At 42.7% G+C, this 18,010-nt stretch overlaps 2 protein-coding genes across 2 annotated transcripts; one reads left to right on the top strand and one right to left on the bottom strand.

Moving 5' to 3' along the window:
- Positions 1-1,356: 1,356 nt before the first annotated feature.
- Positions 1,357-11,643, bottom strand: LOC136427815 (uncharacterized). The gene is made up of 9 exons (XM_066416993.1): positions 10,970-11,643; positions 10,599-10,686; positions 8,982-9,175; positions 8,032-8,158; positions 7,437-7,603; positions 6,763-7,108; positions 5,617-5,735; positions 3,230-3,313; positions 1,357-2,136 (listed from the first exon to the last, which is right to left on the bottom strand). The coding sequence occupies exons 1-9, from the start codon at positions 11,339-11,341 to the stop codon at positions 1,969-1,971; spliced, it is 1,665 nt and encodes a 554-aa protein (XP_066273090.1). The 5' UTR covers positions 11,342-11,643; the 3' UTR covers positions 1,357-1,968.
- A 303-nt stretch (positions 11,644-11,946) lies between these two features.
- On the top strand, positions 11,947-16,838 carry LOC136427822 (1-acyl-sn-glycerol-3-phosphate acyltransferase epsilon-like). Its single transcript, XM_066417002.1, has 8 exons — positions 11,947-12,282; positions 13,699-13,774; positions 14,194-14,309; positions 14,541-14,627; positions 15,150-15,240; positions 15,565-15,720; positions 15,878-16,001; positions 16,396-16,838. Exons 1-8 carry the CDS (start codon positions 12,067-12,069, stop codon positions 16,616-16,618), a joined length of 1,089 nt encoding a protein of 362 aa, XP_066273099.1. The 5' UTR covers positions 11,947-12,066; the 3' UTR covers positions 16,619-16,838.
- The last annotated feature ends 1,172 nt before the right edge of the window (positions 16,839-18,010 follow it).

Here is an 18,010-nt window from a genome sequence, read left to right as displayed (position 1 = left end):
ATAGTTTTCATCAGTTGGTAATTTAGTTTGACCAAAGTCGATTACACGGCCAACATTAAGAGTACAACAATCTGAGCTTTCAGAGCTCTGTATCAATTTCCTTAAGTCTCCGAGCAGCATATCCTTACAATACCATGCTCATATAACATTCAATACGAGATTTATACATTTTGGGGAGGAAGAGTAACCTGTGACTATGGAGAAACGTTAACTCTCGGGCTATTGGAAAAGATTCCCAGAAAGGACTGGGAAGTAAAACTACTTGCCTGTGAGCTCACGATAAGTCATTTTGCAATCTGTAAGCATTTTGAGCCTTTCTCCACAAAGATTATGTTTTAATTAAAAAGTTGGACCGAGTTGCGGATGTCTCGCCAGGTGCCAGACCATATCTCCTCAATCCGACCAAGCTGCCGGAACTGGCTCCGTCAGCTCAGGGTAATTGCTCTGATCAAACGAGACCAACCTCCGCAAAGTCAGGCGCAGCTGGCTGGTGCAGAGGCCCACAAAAATGTGGGACAAATCACTGCTAATTCAGTAATAGTGTCTGTAACTGTCCTGAAATATGGACTGACATTTGACGTTTCAACATTCTTTCCTGTTTCATGAAAGCTATACGGTTGCATGTCACATGTACACAGTACGCTTGATACAATAACTGAATCCCAGTTGACAGCGTCACTGCTTTTCATTTAGCCCGACTCTACCAGTAACACTACTGCTTTCACAGACATGAGTAAAAGCATTATTGTGTCAGGTACAGAGTTTGTGTTCAATATAAATTCTCATATCCTTGCCAAAACACTGTTGTATACCTGATCCTACATGAGCAGGCAATCTGTTTTTGCTCGAGTTGTTTTCACATATCCCAATTGCAGCCTGGCGCCTTTCAAGTCAGCTGTGGAACACACAATCGCATTACTGGTGTCCTGAAGGAAATCCTTTCAGGTCTGCTTTCCAAATTTCATTAGAGAAAAACACATTAGTTCTGAATATTGCGTTCTCATACAAGTCTAATTCCATCCGGTTCGAAGGATCGAAACAAAAGCACATTCTTTAATTTGTTTTGATTCATTTATCCAAAGATTGTCCCATCATGAAACCCCGAAAAACACAACCTTCTGTAATTTTGATGCCAATCTTGTGAGCCCTGGAATACATAGCCAAACAGCGACGTACCGGTGAATTTATATGACCACTTGCAAGATGTATTTGCTAATTTGGGGCACCTCTTTATATCCCCAGGGCACTCAATTAATAAACATATGGCGAAAACGTGTAATCCCGTACTAACTGCTGCATGGTAATGAGTTAGAAATTCAAGTCATCCACAAAAGAGGTTATGAGGAGATCTAGATCTCAAGCTAATCAGTCGGGTTTATTACAATAAAGTCCGTCTGCAGTACATGCAATTACCGCAAGGTATATCCAGAATGAATTCTATTAGAAAATACCCCCTATCGGCTCCAACATGTAACATGACATAATACAGTAGCATGTTTTACGACGAGCGTAATTTTCCTAGTGTTACGGAATGAAAATGTTAGTTTTACAGTTCTCAAGTGAATTCAACAAACGTACAAACATGATTTTTTTTTCCATCTTTTTCTCCTGGAATGCCTGTTAGCAGAATACAAGACAATTAATATGTCCCCAGGTGAAAACATGACAAATATTTGGTATCTATATGACGATTATTCATCACAACGAGCGACAATAACGAGCGTTTCATGACGTTGAAGTTCTGCATGTACTTAATCTTCCTCTGTCAGCTACATGTATAAGTACGGTACAGCTACGTGCAAATGAAAAAGTGAACACAACTACAAACTTCCCCCCAACACTGACAAATCCTTCATAACTTGTGCTGACAACCTATCCCTTAAACTTAAAACCATAGAATAGTCCGTCTCCGTGGAAACCATAGAGTGAAGGTACGTATACGGTCTCTGCGGTCCTTTACCAGGGCCTTTAGGAGAAGGCGCTACGAGGCCTGGACGGTCCTTTGTACCTAATGAAGAGGCTGTTGCGGGTGTTGACCCAGGGTGCGATGACGAAGGCTTCGCATTCCCGCTGAGGCAGGTAGGCCTTGGACACCTGGTGATAGTTGTCCAGCAGCTGATCCGGAATGTCTTCCACCTGTGAGCAAGAGGTAGAACAAGTAGCTTCGTAATAATTTTCGTTCATACGACCAGTAATGCTACGGTCACGATTGCACCGGTGTCTGGCGGGCTCCTGTTTTGCAATTGTGACCGTAACATTAGAAAGGAGTTGATAGAAATAAGTCAAATTAGTAATGAAATAGAATATGAATGATTTAGCTAAGAAGGAAGCTTTGTGTTACTGTACGTTTCACTTTGGATGATGAGAATGAGGAATTCTAAGTTAGTTCTAAGTTACGTAACATGTATGTCAGTTCATTACTCGAGCACTCAGTTCGTTTTGCGTTTTGAGCCAAGTGTTGATTTAAGCACGATAGCTACTTAAGATGAAAGATGCAGAAGAGGATTATTGACAAGACTTCGGTTCAAACGATCTCCACATACGTAAGGTTTAAGAGGTCCATGGTGAACTAAATCTTATGAACTTTGGCGAATTACCAGGGCAGTCTTGTGTAATTCCTCCCAGAAGATGACACGAGGAAAGTCCTTAATTACCATAAAGATTGATTACTTTTGTTAGTGGGCATGAAAATCAATTTTCGAGGTCACTGAGCGTCGGGTCAAGCTATCTTTTTCCCAAGAAAAAGTTTGAAAACATCTACAGTGCGAATGAAGAATGAAGTGACTATTTGGGGAATCAAATAGTCTTTTAAGATGTGTCAATGACAAATTAAGTGTGTATTTCAAGAAGTAGCCTGATTGTAGCTCGCTTATAGCGGTCGCCCAACATCGGTCAGCCCCTAGGTCTGCAGTGAGAGGCCATTACAGCTGCGGAGTTCGCGTAATGCTTCAGAATTGCAGAATTCACTTGGTGCCATCAAGTTAGAAGCATTTCATCTGGTTTGCCTCCCGAATAACGGCATCAGGCAATCTTCTATTGCCAAATCAAGTTCATCTAATTCGTCGATCGGAAACAAAATTGCCTTTGTGACATGAGATTCCCCAAATGTGTTTTATGATAGCTTTTGCAGACGGTGGTCTATTCCATCGCTGTGCTATTGCTTAAGCTTTTGTAATAACATAAAGAAGCGATTCCTTTCTCTGAAGTATCAAAGACTGAGATGACTTACCACGAGCTTCTCGCTGAAGTTTTTAGCCTGCTCCACAGAGAACCTACGCAGGCCCTGGTAGTACCGCTCAATCTCCGCGGACGCCTAGGTTTGCGATATGATTTAAAAAGAACAAAAAACAAGTGACCTCGGTTATTCAAATATAACTTTTGTCCTGTCTGTTGATGAAGACTTGATCATGAGTGAGTGACTTGTACCACCTAAGAAACGTTCACGTTAGTGCGGTGGATGGCGTCATTGTTGGCATATAATACAATCACCCGGTGTCTAACACAAGAAAAATACTTTTTTATACGGCTGATTGAGCTAATCTATGTAAATAAAAAATTCAAGCATGGTCATGGAAACCGTGTAACCCTTACTGGACCCCAAGGAAGATCCCGGAATAAATAAAAAGGCCATTTGAGATGTATCCATTCCTAACATGCTCAAATCGCGCTAATACTGGCTCCCATAGCGTCTCCTAGACAGTGTACACATCGTGCCTACATAATCAAAATAGATAGTAACCAAGCAGTTCAATCAATTAGCAATCAAAGGGCGACTGAACCCTTAGTCACTATTATATGTTCTACAGTGTTTTCAGCACCAAGGACAGTAATGCAACGGCTCGTTCCATGGAGCGTGAAATCACTTTACTCCCAAGCCTGGGGATTTCTTAAATCCTGCCCTAAACCAAAAACTCCGCCTGGCGTCGTCGTAAATGATAGAGAGGAGCCGCAAGGCTAACTATTAATGATGAACGTCAGTAGTTTTATATCCTATAGCTTATAAACTACCTATTACGTCATGAATCGGTTTGCGTTTGGTTGCTATGTCTAGCATCCCACAGATCTAGGTCTAGTGACTTTCATGTATCATTTGATGAACCTTACAGAGTTGTTCTTATTTTCTGAACTGTCAGCTTTTATATTATTTCATACGCTAGTTTGTTCGTTTGTAAATAGATATCCTAGTCAAATGTGAGAATGAGTACTAAGAAAATACGTTTTTAGTTGTGGTGATCACAGATTGACGCCATACACGGTTGTTATGGCACAAATGCTGGCATTTTTTGTTACTTTAAACTTTTCTCACGGCCGACGACGAAATCAGAAATGGCGCTAAAATGTTTTGGATTTCAAAGATTTCGAACATGTTACTTTCTAAAAAGATACAAAGAATTCTATCCATTGGCGTGGGCTAGAGAATCCTCGAAAACAGTTACTGACTCTTTTGTCATATTATATAAGCCAGACTGGCGTCTTTGGTTCCAAATGCCCGGAGTAACTTTGCTTGCTGTAATAACACGCCAGGGTCGGTAATGTCTGTCTTCCCGGTAAGGCTCGCTCATCAGACTGTCTTGTTATGACCAGCGGGCAGCCTTTCATATAGAACGTTTCCCCGGGACAAAACGCATGAAAAGCACAGCGGAACGACTTTTCACTCCGAAGGGCACAAATGGATAACCTCACGGAAGACTCTGATATCTTCTAGGCCTTCCTATATATCATTTTACAGCTGTCGGTTCAGTAGCTGCGGGCTATGTGGCATTAATTACCGTCCGCAATCTTAGATACCTCACGTTTCTCGGCACGGGTAGAGCCGTATGTATGTAACATGAAGACCGAATAGTGGGCGACGTGAAAGAAATGATTAATAGAGTTTTCAGCGAGGTTCGGAACATTGACCCCATTTCTTTTCTACCATGGTGTTTTTATATGACTGTTATATCAGAAAAATCTGATAATCTCAATAGCACAGTAAACATTTGGATTACAATCTCACCTTCGGAGCAACAATGTTAAGTGTCTCAAAATGCCTTACTATCGGTGGATGTGCCTCTATCGTCTTATCGGACCAAATGATTGTGGAATAGATATGACCAACCGTATCTCTAAGTATTGTTCTTGACCATAAGGAAGACATGTTACATCTTTTGTTTATCTTGCTAGCTGTATTTTTTGTTTGTTTACCTGTCTTATTTTATTTATTTATTTATTTATTTATTTATTTCGATTTACCACATTTGTGGAAGGATTGACATAACAGGTGAACTATCACCTTTTCAAGATGTCATCCCAGACAGGACTGTAAGGTTTGGACCATCGCACACCGGGGCATGCCCCTACTCTTTTTCGAAAGGTGTGGTGGGTTCTTTAACGTGCGCGGGGTGTGGCTCTCCCCAAACACGGGACCTCCATTTAACGTCCTATCCAAGGGACGTTAGATGGTTTATTGTTTTCCATATATGTAAATTTGTGTTTATCTGTACCATCGTTTTATTGAAATTGCAACAACAGCAATACATAGGTCACACATACAGGCAACTTTGCTGATGTCGGTTGCAAATAGATTATAACATTTTCTTGAGTAAAATATTCCATATAAAAATAAATGTGATCGACCTTTTTCCGCATGTCGGACAGGTCGTCGAAGGTGACGATCTCGGAGGACGGCATGGCTGGCAGCGGCACGTTGGCCCGGTGGAGGCGGTAGGACACGTTCGGTTTGCGCAGCGACTTGGCTAGAGGATGGGGGCAAGGTAAGTGCCGTCAGCAACACAGCAAACACCGAACGTTTTTTCAGGATATTTTCTTTTTTGTTCAAATTTCGCAATGGCATATGAATATTATAATACATATTCCCTATGTATACCTACGATCAGCAGGGAAGAATGGATCACAAAACAATAGAATCAAAGTGCGCAGCGCTCTTATAATCTTGACAAATGAACAAATGTATATGTAACGTTATTCATTATGTGCGAGAGAGATATTTTTATCAGCGGCCGTGTAGTGAGAGATGTCATTTTGAGATCCTTTTATCCATCGATGCTGATCTTGATATTCCATATAACGTTACATGTAATATCATTGTCGTTATCTTTGCTATGTTTTTTTTTTCTCTTTTATATCGTTCTTTGTTAGCCCGAGTGTCATCCTAGTTAGTTCCAGGCTCTACCTTCCATCAGGTAGAACCTGAAACTATGTCACTCAGGCTAGTTGATTGTATTTGGCATTGCTAAAATAATTTACTATCTTAAGTTCAGTGCCACATTGTCAGTGTCTTTGTCTTAAAGCAAATGAAAATGAAAAATTCAAAAAGTTATGATGCCCACCTTGGCATCATAAGTCCAGAAACCGTATCATAAGATTCCATTTTTAAAATCAGATCGTTCCTAATCGCTTCCCGCGCGCCACGGTTATGCGTATATATATATATATGCTCGCCATCTTGATCCACATCAATCAATGATTTATTACGTTATTTCACTGCTGATTTGCGGTGCATCGATGGCTAAAAGGAGCTCAAAATGATATTTCTCACTACACGGCCACTGATAAGTCTCGTTTTCACATAATGAATACATATACACTTGTACATGTAGTAGGGGTCAAGACTAAAAGAACGATGGGCGCTTTGGTCTCTTTTTTGTTCTTCCATGCAGGTCGTAGGTATGGTCAATAACTATTGATAAACGAGGCAAATGATTCCAGAATGCCTTTTTTTAAAGAAATTCCACGTGCAAATGTAACAAGTGTCTCCAATACCTGATGCTGCCCGACCTGAAGACACGCGCGCCCCCTGTCGGGTAGTGGTGGTAGGTGCAGTTCTCGGACGGCCGCTAGCTGGACTCGTCCCGTCAACAGAGACGGCGGGACCTGCCTTACCAACTCGGTCACCTTCCTTCTTAGCCCCCCAGGCGATCTTAGGTCCCGCGCTGGACTGAAGCTTCTTTTGGGGCGTAGATGCGACAAAGGGGAGGGGTTTAGCGTATGGTGATTCTCTCTCTTCATCAGTGAGCTTGAAGGCCTTATGTAGGCGGGACATGTGGCGTGTAAGTTGTCGCTCTGTCAGGCCGATCAGCCGGGCCCCGGCCGTGTAGTGGGAGAGAACCTGCGATGGCACAACAGATTGAAAATACTTAGTATCGCATTTGTTAATTTTTTTTCTATTCGCGAGCTAAACGTGCGCTAAATGCAAGGGAAATGCGTTTCTATTCCAAACGAAGGAGAAAACACCCTGAAACTTGCCTTTGAGGCTAGAAAAAGTATTTAAATGTACACTGAAAACAGATACGGACTCCCGAATAAAATAGAACAAGGCGAATTGTGATGTGACATGACATAACTGGTCATATATCCTTATTTACTTGTCTCTTCGGCCCTTGTACTTGCCTCAGTACTTATTGTATTTATATCCTGTTCACCAATAGTTGAATTACCTCTGGTGCCAAGCGTCGCTTCATGCTGTAGTACCGTTCGATGTCGCCAAGTGACTTGGCAGCCTCCCGCATGGACAGAACAGCGATGGCCGTGTACAGAACCCCCTGGCGGTGTGTGTAGACAGTGACGCGGCTAGACTTTTCTATAGGCTCAATTTCGGCTTTGTCTGCAGCGGGACGTACATCAACAACGACATTAAAATGAGGGAGGGAAGCTAACGTCTCCATGCACCGAGAGACATGCACGGGAAAACAGGGAAAATTCAACGGTCATCTGTACCGCGACGTTGCATTGTGAATATTCTGTGTCACGGAAACAAACGTATTGACAAACACCACACACACACACACACACACACATACACACACACACACACACACACACACACACACACACACACACACACACACACACACACACACACACACACTCACACACACACACACAGACACACACAGACACATACAGTGAGTGAGAGAGACATAGAAAGAAAGACAGAGCGTAAAGAAGCCCAAAACAATATTTTGCTACTTTTGGGCAAACTAGGAGTAACGTTACTGATAAACAATACAACTGTATGAATCATTGCCTGACCTTTCTCCTCAATGTTAGCCAGTGCGTACAGAAAGTCCCCGAACTCCAGCCGGTCGGAGTCCTTACTGAGGATCTGCATCACCTGGTACACCTCCTGTCTAGTCACACCTGCGTCCAGGGCCAGGGGCTGCATACACGGCACACGGGGACAGCATGTGTGGATGTGGATGCATTGCATACCCGATAAACCACCTCATGGCATAACACACCAGGTTGTACTGAACAAGGCAAGCTGCATATCCGGACAAATTGATTTGATCCACTCAGACCGGGAAGGACCCCTACCCTTTTCGATAAGTGTGGTGGGTTCTTTTACGTGCTCGAGGTGTGGCTCTCCGGAACACGGGACCTCCATTTAACGGAATATCCCGCAGTTAGGTAATCAATTCCACTTGAGTGAATTGTCTGAGGAAAGTCGTGTTAAGTGCCTTTCCCAAAGGCACAGCGTCAACGAGGCATATGGGGGGGACTCGTGCCCAGGACCTCTAAGGTCTGGGCCAAATACCCTACCATTACGCCACGCCAACGCCAAAGCAAGCTTTAGCCCATCCGTTACGTTGGTATGTAGCAACTCTCACACTCCAAATCAGTGAGATTGTCCTTTGTTTCTATTGCATATTGGTCAAAGATGATACATCTAAAAGATGACATTGAACAGGATTACACTGTGATGAACGTGAAAAGGTAACATACATTGGCCTTCGCTTGACCGAAACGGAAAAAAGGTGCAAATTCGGTCCTCTGACCTATTGCTGCTGTGTGTCCAAGGCATATGGTCACATGTCCGAGATACTTCGCGATCGGGTCAGTCAACAAGGCCGCACATTTAAGTGCTACCAGTGATTCAGTTCTAAATTTGGCAGTCCTCTTATATTTGATTCCAAACTTTACTTGATGGCAAAATAAGTTGCAACTTGGGCCAACACCATTACATACGTGCCCTTCGGTACCTTGAGTGTGCTGTACAGTTGATCCAGGTCCAGGTTGCCAGGTGTAGATGTATCCAGCAGATATAGGGTCTCCCTAGCTGCTGCCATCTGGGCGTCTGTCAGCTCAGAGTACCACTCGCAGTCCGAAGCGACGCTCACATGACTGCCCGCCGTACTAATCATGCTCTCGCGCCTGTGCTGAGCCACTAACTGAGCTGGGATGTGTGTGGAAGGGGCGGGCGTGTCATGAGAGTGGTGTATAAAATTGAAGAGGCATAACAAGTTACCCGATGCATCTATAAATTTCCCTTTGTCGAGACAGCAATAAACGCCATTATGTGTCGAAATCGTGAAGGCAGACTTCAACTAGAATTCCACTACCTCATGCCTTTGCCAAATGATATTAACTTCAACGAATGATGTACACATTGTATCATTTCTCATTGATTATGCAAAGAAGGTTGCATATATTGTATGAGGTGATGATCTTTATTCGAATAACACAAGTTGGTCAGGTCTAAGTATGGAAGTACTATGTTGGCAAATAAGACTTCTAGTATTTTCTTAACAGATATGCAAATGAAGTCCTGATTTGCATACTTAATGATTGGTGATGTTCACCTTAAACTAACTTCCAAATACTGTAGGTATCAAATTGCCGTCATTTGCCACTTTTGAATTATAGCATTTTCTCATTAATCAAGCAAACTATGTCCTCATTTGCATAATCAATATATCAATCTGCCTTCCTTTCTATAGCGCAGTTCTCAGTTCATCTGTATTGAAGCAACATCATGAAAAGAACTACCCATATGTTGACCCAAAAATTCCATCCTCAGTCACAGTGTCCATATGGTGTCCTGTATATAGGTCGCCATCGCAAAAATAGCACACTTAAAGGGGATTTTAACTTTTCCTCACTAATCATGTAAATTAGGCTCCGATTTGCATAAAGTGCATTTTATCATGTTCCACATCGTCAAAGGTTCCTACCTGCCAAAAACATTGAAAATCCACTAAACCCTGCTTGAGTTATCCTCCTTCAAATTTTTAGATAAAAATGCAGTTCTAAACAAGCTGCTAGGGGAGCCAAACTTACACAACTTTTCCCTGCCACAGGAGCTATCGACCACATAAAAATCACGACCACAGCACATCCAGAACTTGAACTCAAAAACTTTGAAGTTCCGCTGTAGTACCTTAGGTAGCCGATAAGAAGCGCATGCAGCCAACAAACAAACTGACAAACACAAAAAGACCACTGCAGCACCAACGCCGCCCCCCCCCCAAAAGACCCATCTTCGAACTTGACCTTCGTCTCCCCAGCTGCAGAAACTAACCTACCAAAAATCACCAACATCCGTTCATGGCATCAAGAGTTATATCGCCAACACCATTACTCCACAAATCCCGACCCAAAAATACCCTTTTGCCTACGGCGAAGGCAACAATATGGATTTATTTATTTATCAGCTAGCCTTCAGGGCGGATGTATCTGTCCTGGTACTGGTAGGCTTTATGGCCTTTTTTGTTCAAAGCAAAAGAATGCCCATGGCAATATTTCTATCCAACACTCTAGATCTATGGTGGCGTTTTCAAAGAAATCAAACGTGAGAAAGATAGCAGAAAGGTACTCACACAGGGAGCCTCGAGAGGAGGTAGGTGTATAGGTCGCGCGTCTGTGGCCGTGTTGCAGGTGTGTCGGAGACAGTCGGAGTGACCGGCGCTAGAAATTCAAAGGAAGCTTCGAAGGAGGTACAACACTGGCTTCAGGCTTCCTTGTCGGTATACTTTAGAGTTTCGACTCGTTGACTATGACTTAGTACAAGCTTTGAAATATGATCATTGCTCTCTACAACTTTGAAAATGATTACGGAAAGATCCTTTCAAAATGTTTAAATCTTGGATACTGCTCTTATCAAAAACAAAAAAAAAGATGCCACAGTCATTAATATACGGTCCAAATATTGTAGTCTAACACAACTACAGTTGCAGTACACAAACGTTACCCTGTGTGAGAGATGTTCCGGTAATGGTATATCCAAGTCAGACCCAGGTTCGTGGTCAAAGTTGTGTTCTTCCTTCCTGAGAATACTCCGTGGCGCCCTGGCACCGCTGTTGTTGTTGTTGTTGTTGTTACTCCCGCCGCTGTTGCTGCTGTTGTTGTTATACTGCTCGTGGCCATGTTGTTGACCAGGGGCAGTCCCCTCGGCATGTGCCGGAGCTGTGACGCTGAACTCCGTACGGTCCGTCCTGCCGAAGTGGACGTGGTGTGCACCGTGGTCCGGATGTTCCTCGGTCTCCGCCATCCCTGCTGGAACCACCGGCTGGTCGTCACAGTGGGAGGGGCGTGGCTGTAACTCTACTTTCGAGGGGGACATGTCTCTGTTGAACACGGCTAGAATAACGCCAATCAGCCTTTACTGACGGGCACAAATGTAAGGATACGTACGGCGATGGGTAGCCTAAGCTCTAATAGCTAACACTCTCTGTTTAGAACCGTCGATATGCCGTCAGCTTGTCGTGAAGTAAACATCAAACAACAATGCGCGTTCTGGGCAGAACGCACTGGTTCTAGAACATGCATAGCGACCACATCCCCGACTACTACAAGGCCATGAAAGGGGTTTCAGGTAAATGGACTCGTCAAATGAAGTAAAAGAGCATTCAAGGTCACACTCTTAATTTTGCCATCAGTATTATTTTCTTTGATTGCGTCATTATTGTCTGGTCGTAAACGCTATATAACGATACACCTGCTAGCCTCCATTGGACTAGATTGATGATCATGAAGAAAATGTTGCCAAAGATAATTATGTCTTGAATTCCATAAGTTTATGATATTTCACTCTCTTAAACATACTAATATCCTTGATAGTAATTTTCCTTACCGCACGAGAACGCAGATTACAAATTCCGATTGGGCGTGGCTTGTTGCTAGGCAATTACTTTCCCTTCCTGCACATGCGCAGACTGGCCGCCTTACACTTCCGGTCAAAACAGGGTTACTTCCGGTGTATGATCATTTCTCAGCAGTCGCACGTGTTGCAGTCATATGACGTTTCTATGACAATTTCTCTGACGTTCTGGCAAAAACAGGAAGACCATGTTGACCCTGATCGTGCATGTCAGGTCCCTGAGGTACATGGTGCCCGCTGCCTTGATGCTGTTACCTGCCACGCCGTATTTCCTGACGTCGGCGGCGCTGAAGGTCCTGTCAGCCGCCCTACCCCGCCGGTGGTACCGCTCGGCTGACGACCTCTTGTACACCATCTACCAGAGCATGGTGCTCTTCTTCTTCGAGCATTGGACAGGAGTGGAGGTAGCCGAGTTTTCTCTTCATTCACGACATCTTCATCTTCTCCGTTTATGATATGTAACAGTACCATCAGCGCCCCCCCCCCCCCTGCATAATATTTTGGGGTGTGTGCACGAAATGTTGGCTGTGTGAACCCTAAAAGCCATTGCCTGACCTCTGGTGTGATACCTAAGTACCTTCATGTGAAGTTTCGATCTGTCATGCATCGCTAACGGCGGAGACAGTGTGTCAGAAGTGCTGCATTGCCGGACATGATTTTTAGGGCTTATGCAATCTGAATGTGAAAGGTCACTGACCTGGTGGGTTGTCAGACAATAACATAAGCTGTCCACCAGGCTACCTCAAGCCTGCTGGGCTGATGTCTAGCATAGCCATGGTGACTACAGAAAGGGCATTTTTGTTTGTTAGTTATATAGGGCTAGTATATAACTAACAAGCAAAAACGCCCTTTCTGTAGTCGCCATGGCTAATGTCTTAAGCACAGAAGTCTTGTCTGTTTATAATGTTTGTATTGCATACCCGGTTAACCGTAGCCACCATGCTACAGTCGCTAACCCTTTTGCCGAGGAAGCAAATTTGCGCCGCCAGCACAAAGGACACCGCCCCTAATTATATCTTACGCTTGGCGCGATAAAATATTAGAGATCAGGTGCCAAGAGAGATCAGGTGTCCACTCTATATCGCATATGATGTGCTCCCCTGGTCAAAAGGGGTTAATATCGTCTAGCACGAAGGGTCTGATATCCAGGCCAGGTAAACCGCCTTATGGTATAACACACAAGGTGTGTATAAGAGTACAAGCTGCATATCCGGACAGAATTATTTGATCCACTCAAACAGGAAAGGACCCCCTACTATTTTCAATAAAGTGTGGTGGCCTTGTTCAGGTTCTTTTGCGTGCTCGAGGTGTGGCTCTCCTCAAACAGGGGACCTACATTTAAGTTCAATGTTCTATCCGAAGGATGTCCCTGAACGAAGCTAGGTTCTCATTTTCACCTGAGTGAAGTGAGGAAAGTCATGTTAAGTGCCTTTCCAAGGGCACAACATCAACAGGACAAGTCTGGGAACCCCGGATTCAAATCCAGGACCTCTGTGTTCTGGGCGAAACACCCAGGCACCATGCCAACGCGACGCCACTGTACAGTTACAGAAGGACATAGGGGGGATAGATTAATTGGTAGACCACCCATATAACACCAGGAACAATAAATTGAACACTTTGCAATTACATGTACATGTAACAGTTTTTGCCCTGCCCTGCTGAATTTTAATTGGCATACCAGTACTCAAAAGTGTCAAATTGAAGGAGTGTCAAATTTATGGTTACTGGTGTCATAATATAAGATACCTGTCTCTGAGACCAATGTGAATGCCTGTTGTTTGCATTTATAAAGCATCTTTCTTTCATTGTTCTATCAGGTTGTTTTGTATGGTGATGACCCGTCCAAGATGCCACCTGAGAACATTGTCTACCTGTCCAACCACCAGAGCACAGGTAAGCATGGTGGTATAATGTCTTCAAGTTTTGCCTGAAGGTTAATTTTATGGTTCAACCTTTAGCACACAGGAGTAGCCATTTGGCACCTCATTCGTTATTGGTTACAGAGTTAGGCAGCAGGGAGAAGGTTCTTTTAGAGAGACAGACCATCCTAGATTTGATTGTCACCCTTAATTAATCAATGAGGGTCTAGTTTAAAGTACCCTTTGTTTAGTTTTCTAGACCTGCTATTCCTACCCTAGCTTGTCCACCCATGTCATATCAGTTTACAGATGGTGCTGCAATACAAGGACAAGAAGTTCTGGGGAACAAACCTCACTTGCTGCACCTCGTAAGAGGAGGACCGATGATGATGATGATGCTGCGATACACTTAAGTCATTGATGTTCTTCCTCTGTTCCCCCTCTCTTTGACAGTGGACTGGGCGGTGGCGGACATGTTGGCCGTCAGGCAAGGCATGCTGGGACACATCCGCTACGTCCTGAAGGACGGCCTACGTTATCTTCCGCTGTATGGCTGGTATTTCAGACAGGTGGGCACATAGACCAAGTTCAATGTCAATACAAATGAAAAACTGATTTCATCACTACTTTCCTAATCAAACTATCAAATCTCTTAAGTCATTACAAGTCAGAATAGAGATATTCACAATAGAAGTATGCACTGTCATGATGATATGAAATATCTCAGGAAAAAGTTGCCAGTGATATTCCTTCTTACATTCGTTGTGTAAGATTTTTTGTAACATAGTCTTTTTCCTCAGCATGGCTGCGTGTATGTAAAGAGAGGAGGGAACAATGAAAGAGTTGTTGCCAAACAGATAAGGGACCTGAACAAGACTCTTGTACCGGTAAGTCCAATTTCTTCTTCTTTTTTCGAGGCCACCCATTATCAAATTCCTTGATTTTTTTAACCCTCTCCCTTCAGCCTATAGCTAACCCCCATAACAATAATAAGTTTATTGCAAGTTCTTGCCCGTAGGCTAATTGCAAGTACATGAAACATGGAAGGACAGACAGACAATTGGTAACATTTACTAACAATATAGCATGTGACTATTCTAGTTCAAATACTAGCACTAAATTCTATCTTATTTGGGTTTGACTTTTTTTTTTCGAGACAGTGGAAGACGAATGCTCCTCCTTTTTAACATAACCATTACAGACTTGGTGCCAAAGGTCTGCTTCAGCACGGGGAAAGTTAAAGAAATTCTCAGACTATAGGTCCTGGAGAAGAAAATCATTATGTGTACCTTGAAAATATGAAGTGACACAATACTTGAGGAACACTGTGAATACTGTAAACTCTAGTATGTTTAAAATCAGACCAGAGATTTACCAATAGTATTTGTGTGTTTTTATTGTTATTGCAGACCTACATGGTGATATTTCCCGAGGGAACTCGCTATAATCCAGAAAAGAAAAATGCCATACAGAAGAGCCAAGGGTTCGCTCATGCACATGGTATAGTAATACTTACAATACATACTTTTGTTACTCCACAATAGCACTTAACAGTCAACAAGTCAGGGTTGAAGTATGTACTATAGTACAGAAAGAAGTATTTCACATTGCGTGAATGGATTCTTGTGATGTGAATAGAAATGAATGAGGATGAAAGTTCACTTGACAGTATAGGAGGACAAAAATGTATTTTGATGGCTTTTTGCTGACTTGTTAACAGTGTCTGCTTTTGAGAGTGATACAAATGTAACATTGATAGTAGTTTTTATCTTTGGTTATACATCTGTAGTTGAAAATTGACACAAAGATAAATACTGTTATCAGGATTGGAGGTTCTTGAACACGTGTTGACACCGCGGGTAAAAGCGACAGAGCTGTGTTTACAAGCAATTGGGGACAGCGTCTCTGCTGTATACGATATCACCGTGGCGTACAGCACATCAGACACCCAGGGGCGACCACGTGCACCAGACATGCCAGGTCAGTAATATTAACTGGCGCTGAGTTGTTGAATTTTATAGAAAAGTGGCAAAAAATTTGTACATACCTGTTTTTTCACCAAACCAAGCAGCTATAACAAATGCCAATAAAAACGTAACCTTCTTGACAGAGGTAATCACATTCCGTCCTGTTTCAGACTACCTAATGGGCCAGAGTCAACAGATCCACGTCCACCTGACCAGAATCCCCCTGCAGGACATCCCTCAGGAACAGGGGGCGCTGCAGGACTGGCTGCATGGCAGATTTGTAGAGAAGGACAGGTCAGTTTTGTGTGTGTTTGTGTGCATGGGGGAGGGGCGAAAATTCCACTTCAAGTATTTCTTACAAATAGAAAAGACCTACAAGGTTTAAGTGTCAAATAGAGGAGGTGTCAAGACCAGAACCATACTCCATACGGAATGATTTTGTGAAAGCTGGGGACTAAGTCTGCACTCAAACTCTGACTGAGTCAAATGTTGTAGGATTTGGAATAATCTAGAAACAGGTATTTCAGAAAAAAGTGACTATACAGTCTACATGTAAGTGTGATATGCTTATACTTATAGTGTCTATAGTTTGTGTGTAGTGTCTATAGTTTGTCAGATCTAATTGTTTGGATTTGATTGAACTACTTTTGCCACTGATTTAATGTAAAACGTTATCTCATATATGTAGGATGCTGAAAAAGTTCTTCTCTGATGACCCTACCGTCAGAGGTCATTTTGAGGGCAAAGGTCGTGTGTCAAAGCTGCCCCTGTGGAAGACTCTGCCATCCACACTGGTTCTGTGTGCAATAACACTGCCGTTCCTGGTCACCAAGGGGGGGAGGGATGCTTACTGGAAGAGCTGCTTAGGTTCGATTGCGTTCGGATGGATCTGGATGGCTGTAGCTGTTTGATATATATTCTAGTATTCTTTTATGTGAAACTGGTCCATGAACATGTATATTTAAACTACCCGTACTAAGAGATGAAGTATTATGTTTGTATGTGAATATGTATGTACATATAGAGAGTTCTGATTTTAGCCTTACATTGTTGTAACTCTTCTCCGAAATGTGTCAAAAATTAGCCTCCTTTGCAGACTTCTTGGAGCGGCGGAGGGGGGGGGGGGCAGTGCTGATACTGATAGGCGATTTTTTACACAGGCCAAGGTTCTCTAATGCCGGCTTAGAGAGTTATGTCGCCAGCGAGGGAGGATTCAAGGGCTTTATTGTTGGAGGGGCGATCGATCCCTCGGCAACATACATGTAACTCCCTAAATATTAGTTAGAGAATGGGGGGAGCTTGTCTATGTTGATTTGGTACAGCCCCGCCCTCCCAAGGATTTAATTGGCAGCCTGAGGGCGGCATTAGAGAAGCTTGGCCCGTGTAAAATATCCATATCAGCGCCAATCCCCCCCCCCCCCCCCCCAAAAAAAACACGGTGTCGCTCAAAGAAGTCTGCAAAGGGCTATCAAAAACCTGTTCCCTCAACATACCTCGGCACTTTCTGGAATGTAAACATACCTACATCCTCAAAGTCTTGAATAGCCATGTTGTTTCAAACAATGTTGTTGTGATGAATTACTTGATATTCCTGAGCTATCAACAACGACTAAGTAGGAAAAATTGGATCCCGAGATTTCTAATTGGCACAGGCTACAGCATTGCGTATAATTTATTATGATGTACTATTGTTATGATAGCATAGTAGGTGGTTATAATGAATGGTTCCATGTGTAATTTTGAGAATCATTTATGATTATGAGAACTTGCAGTGCATATGGATTAAGTGAAAACAACATGCCTTAGTGTGGGGATATGTTAGAGATGTCCAATTGGCACAGACTACAGGATTGTGTATACTATCATAGCATAGTGGGTGGTTATACTGAATGATTTCATGTGCAATCTTGAGAATCATTTATGGTTATGAGAACTTGCGGTGCAAATGGGTTAAGTAAAAACAAAGGTGACATGACTCAAGTTTGACACAACTTCAGACTTGCAAACTTTCTGCACAGAAGCATGCAATAACACTGATTATTTGTTTATTTGAATCTTTCTTTATTCAGAAGTTCATAATCGTCTGTATTGGATGATTACAAGAAGCACGGTTTATTACATGATATTATATGTTATGTATTTTAAGTGATAACATTAGAGAAGGTACATTTTACTGTTAACATTACATATTAAGTATCATCTTTGTGCATCCAATTTTGTATATTTTATGTACAGTTTTTGTATCTTTCTTATGAAAGTTTAAGTGAGCTATTGTCAGGGCCATAAGCTACATTTTGTATGTA

The sequence above is a fragment of the Branchiostoma lanceolatum genome, chromosome 2 (assembly GCF_035083965.1).
Source record: "Branchiostoma lanceolatum isolate klBraLanc5 chromosome 2, klBraLanc5.hap2, whole genome shotgun sequence".
NCBI lineage: Eukaryota > Metazoa > Chordata > Leptocardii > Amphioxiformes > Branchiostomatidae > Branchiostoma > Branchiostoma lanceolatum.
Note: the sequence above shows the minus strand (reverse complement) of the source record. Positions and strands in the feature narration are given on the sequence as shown.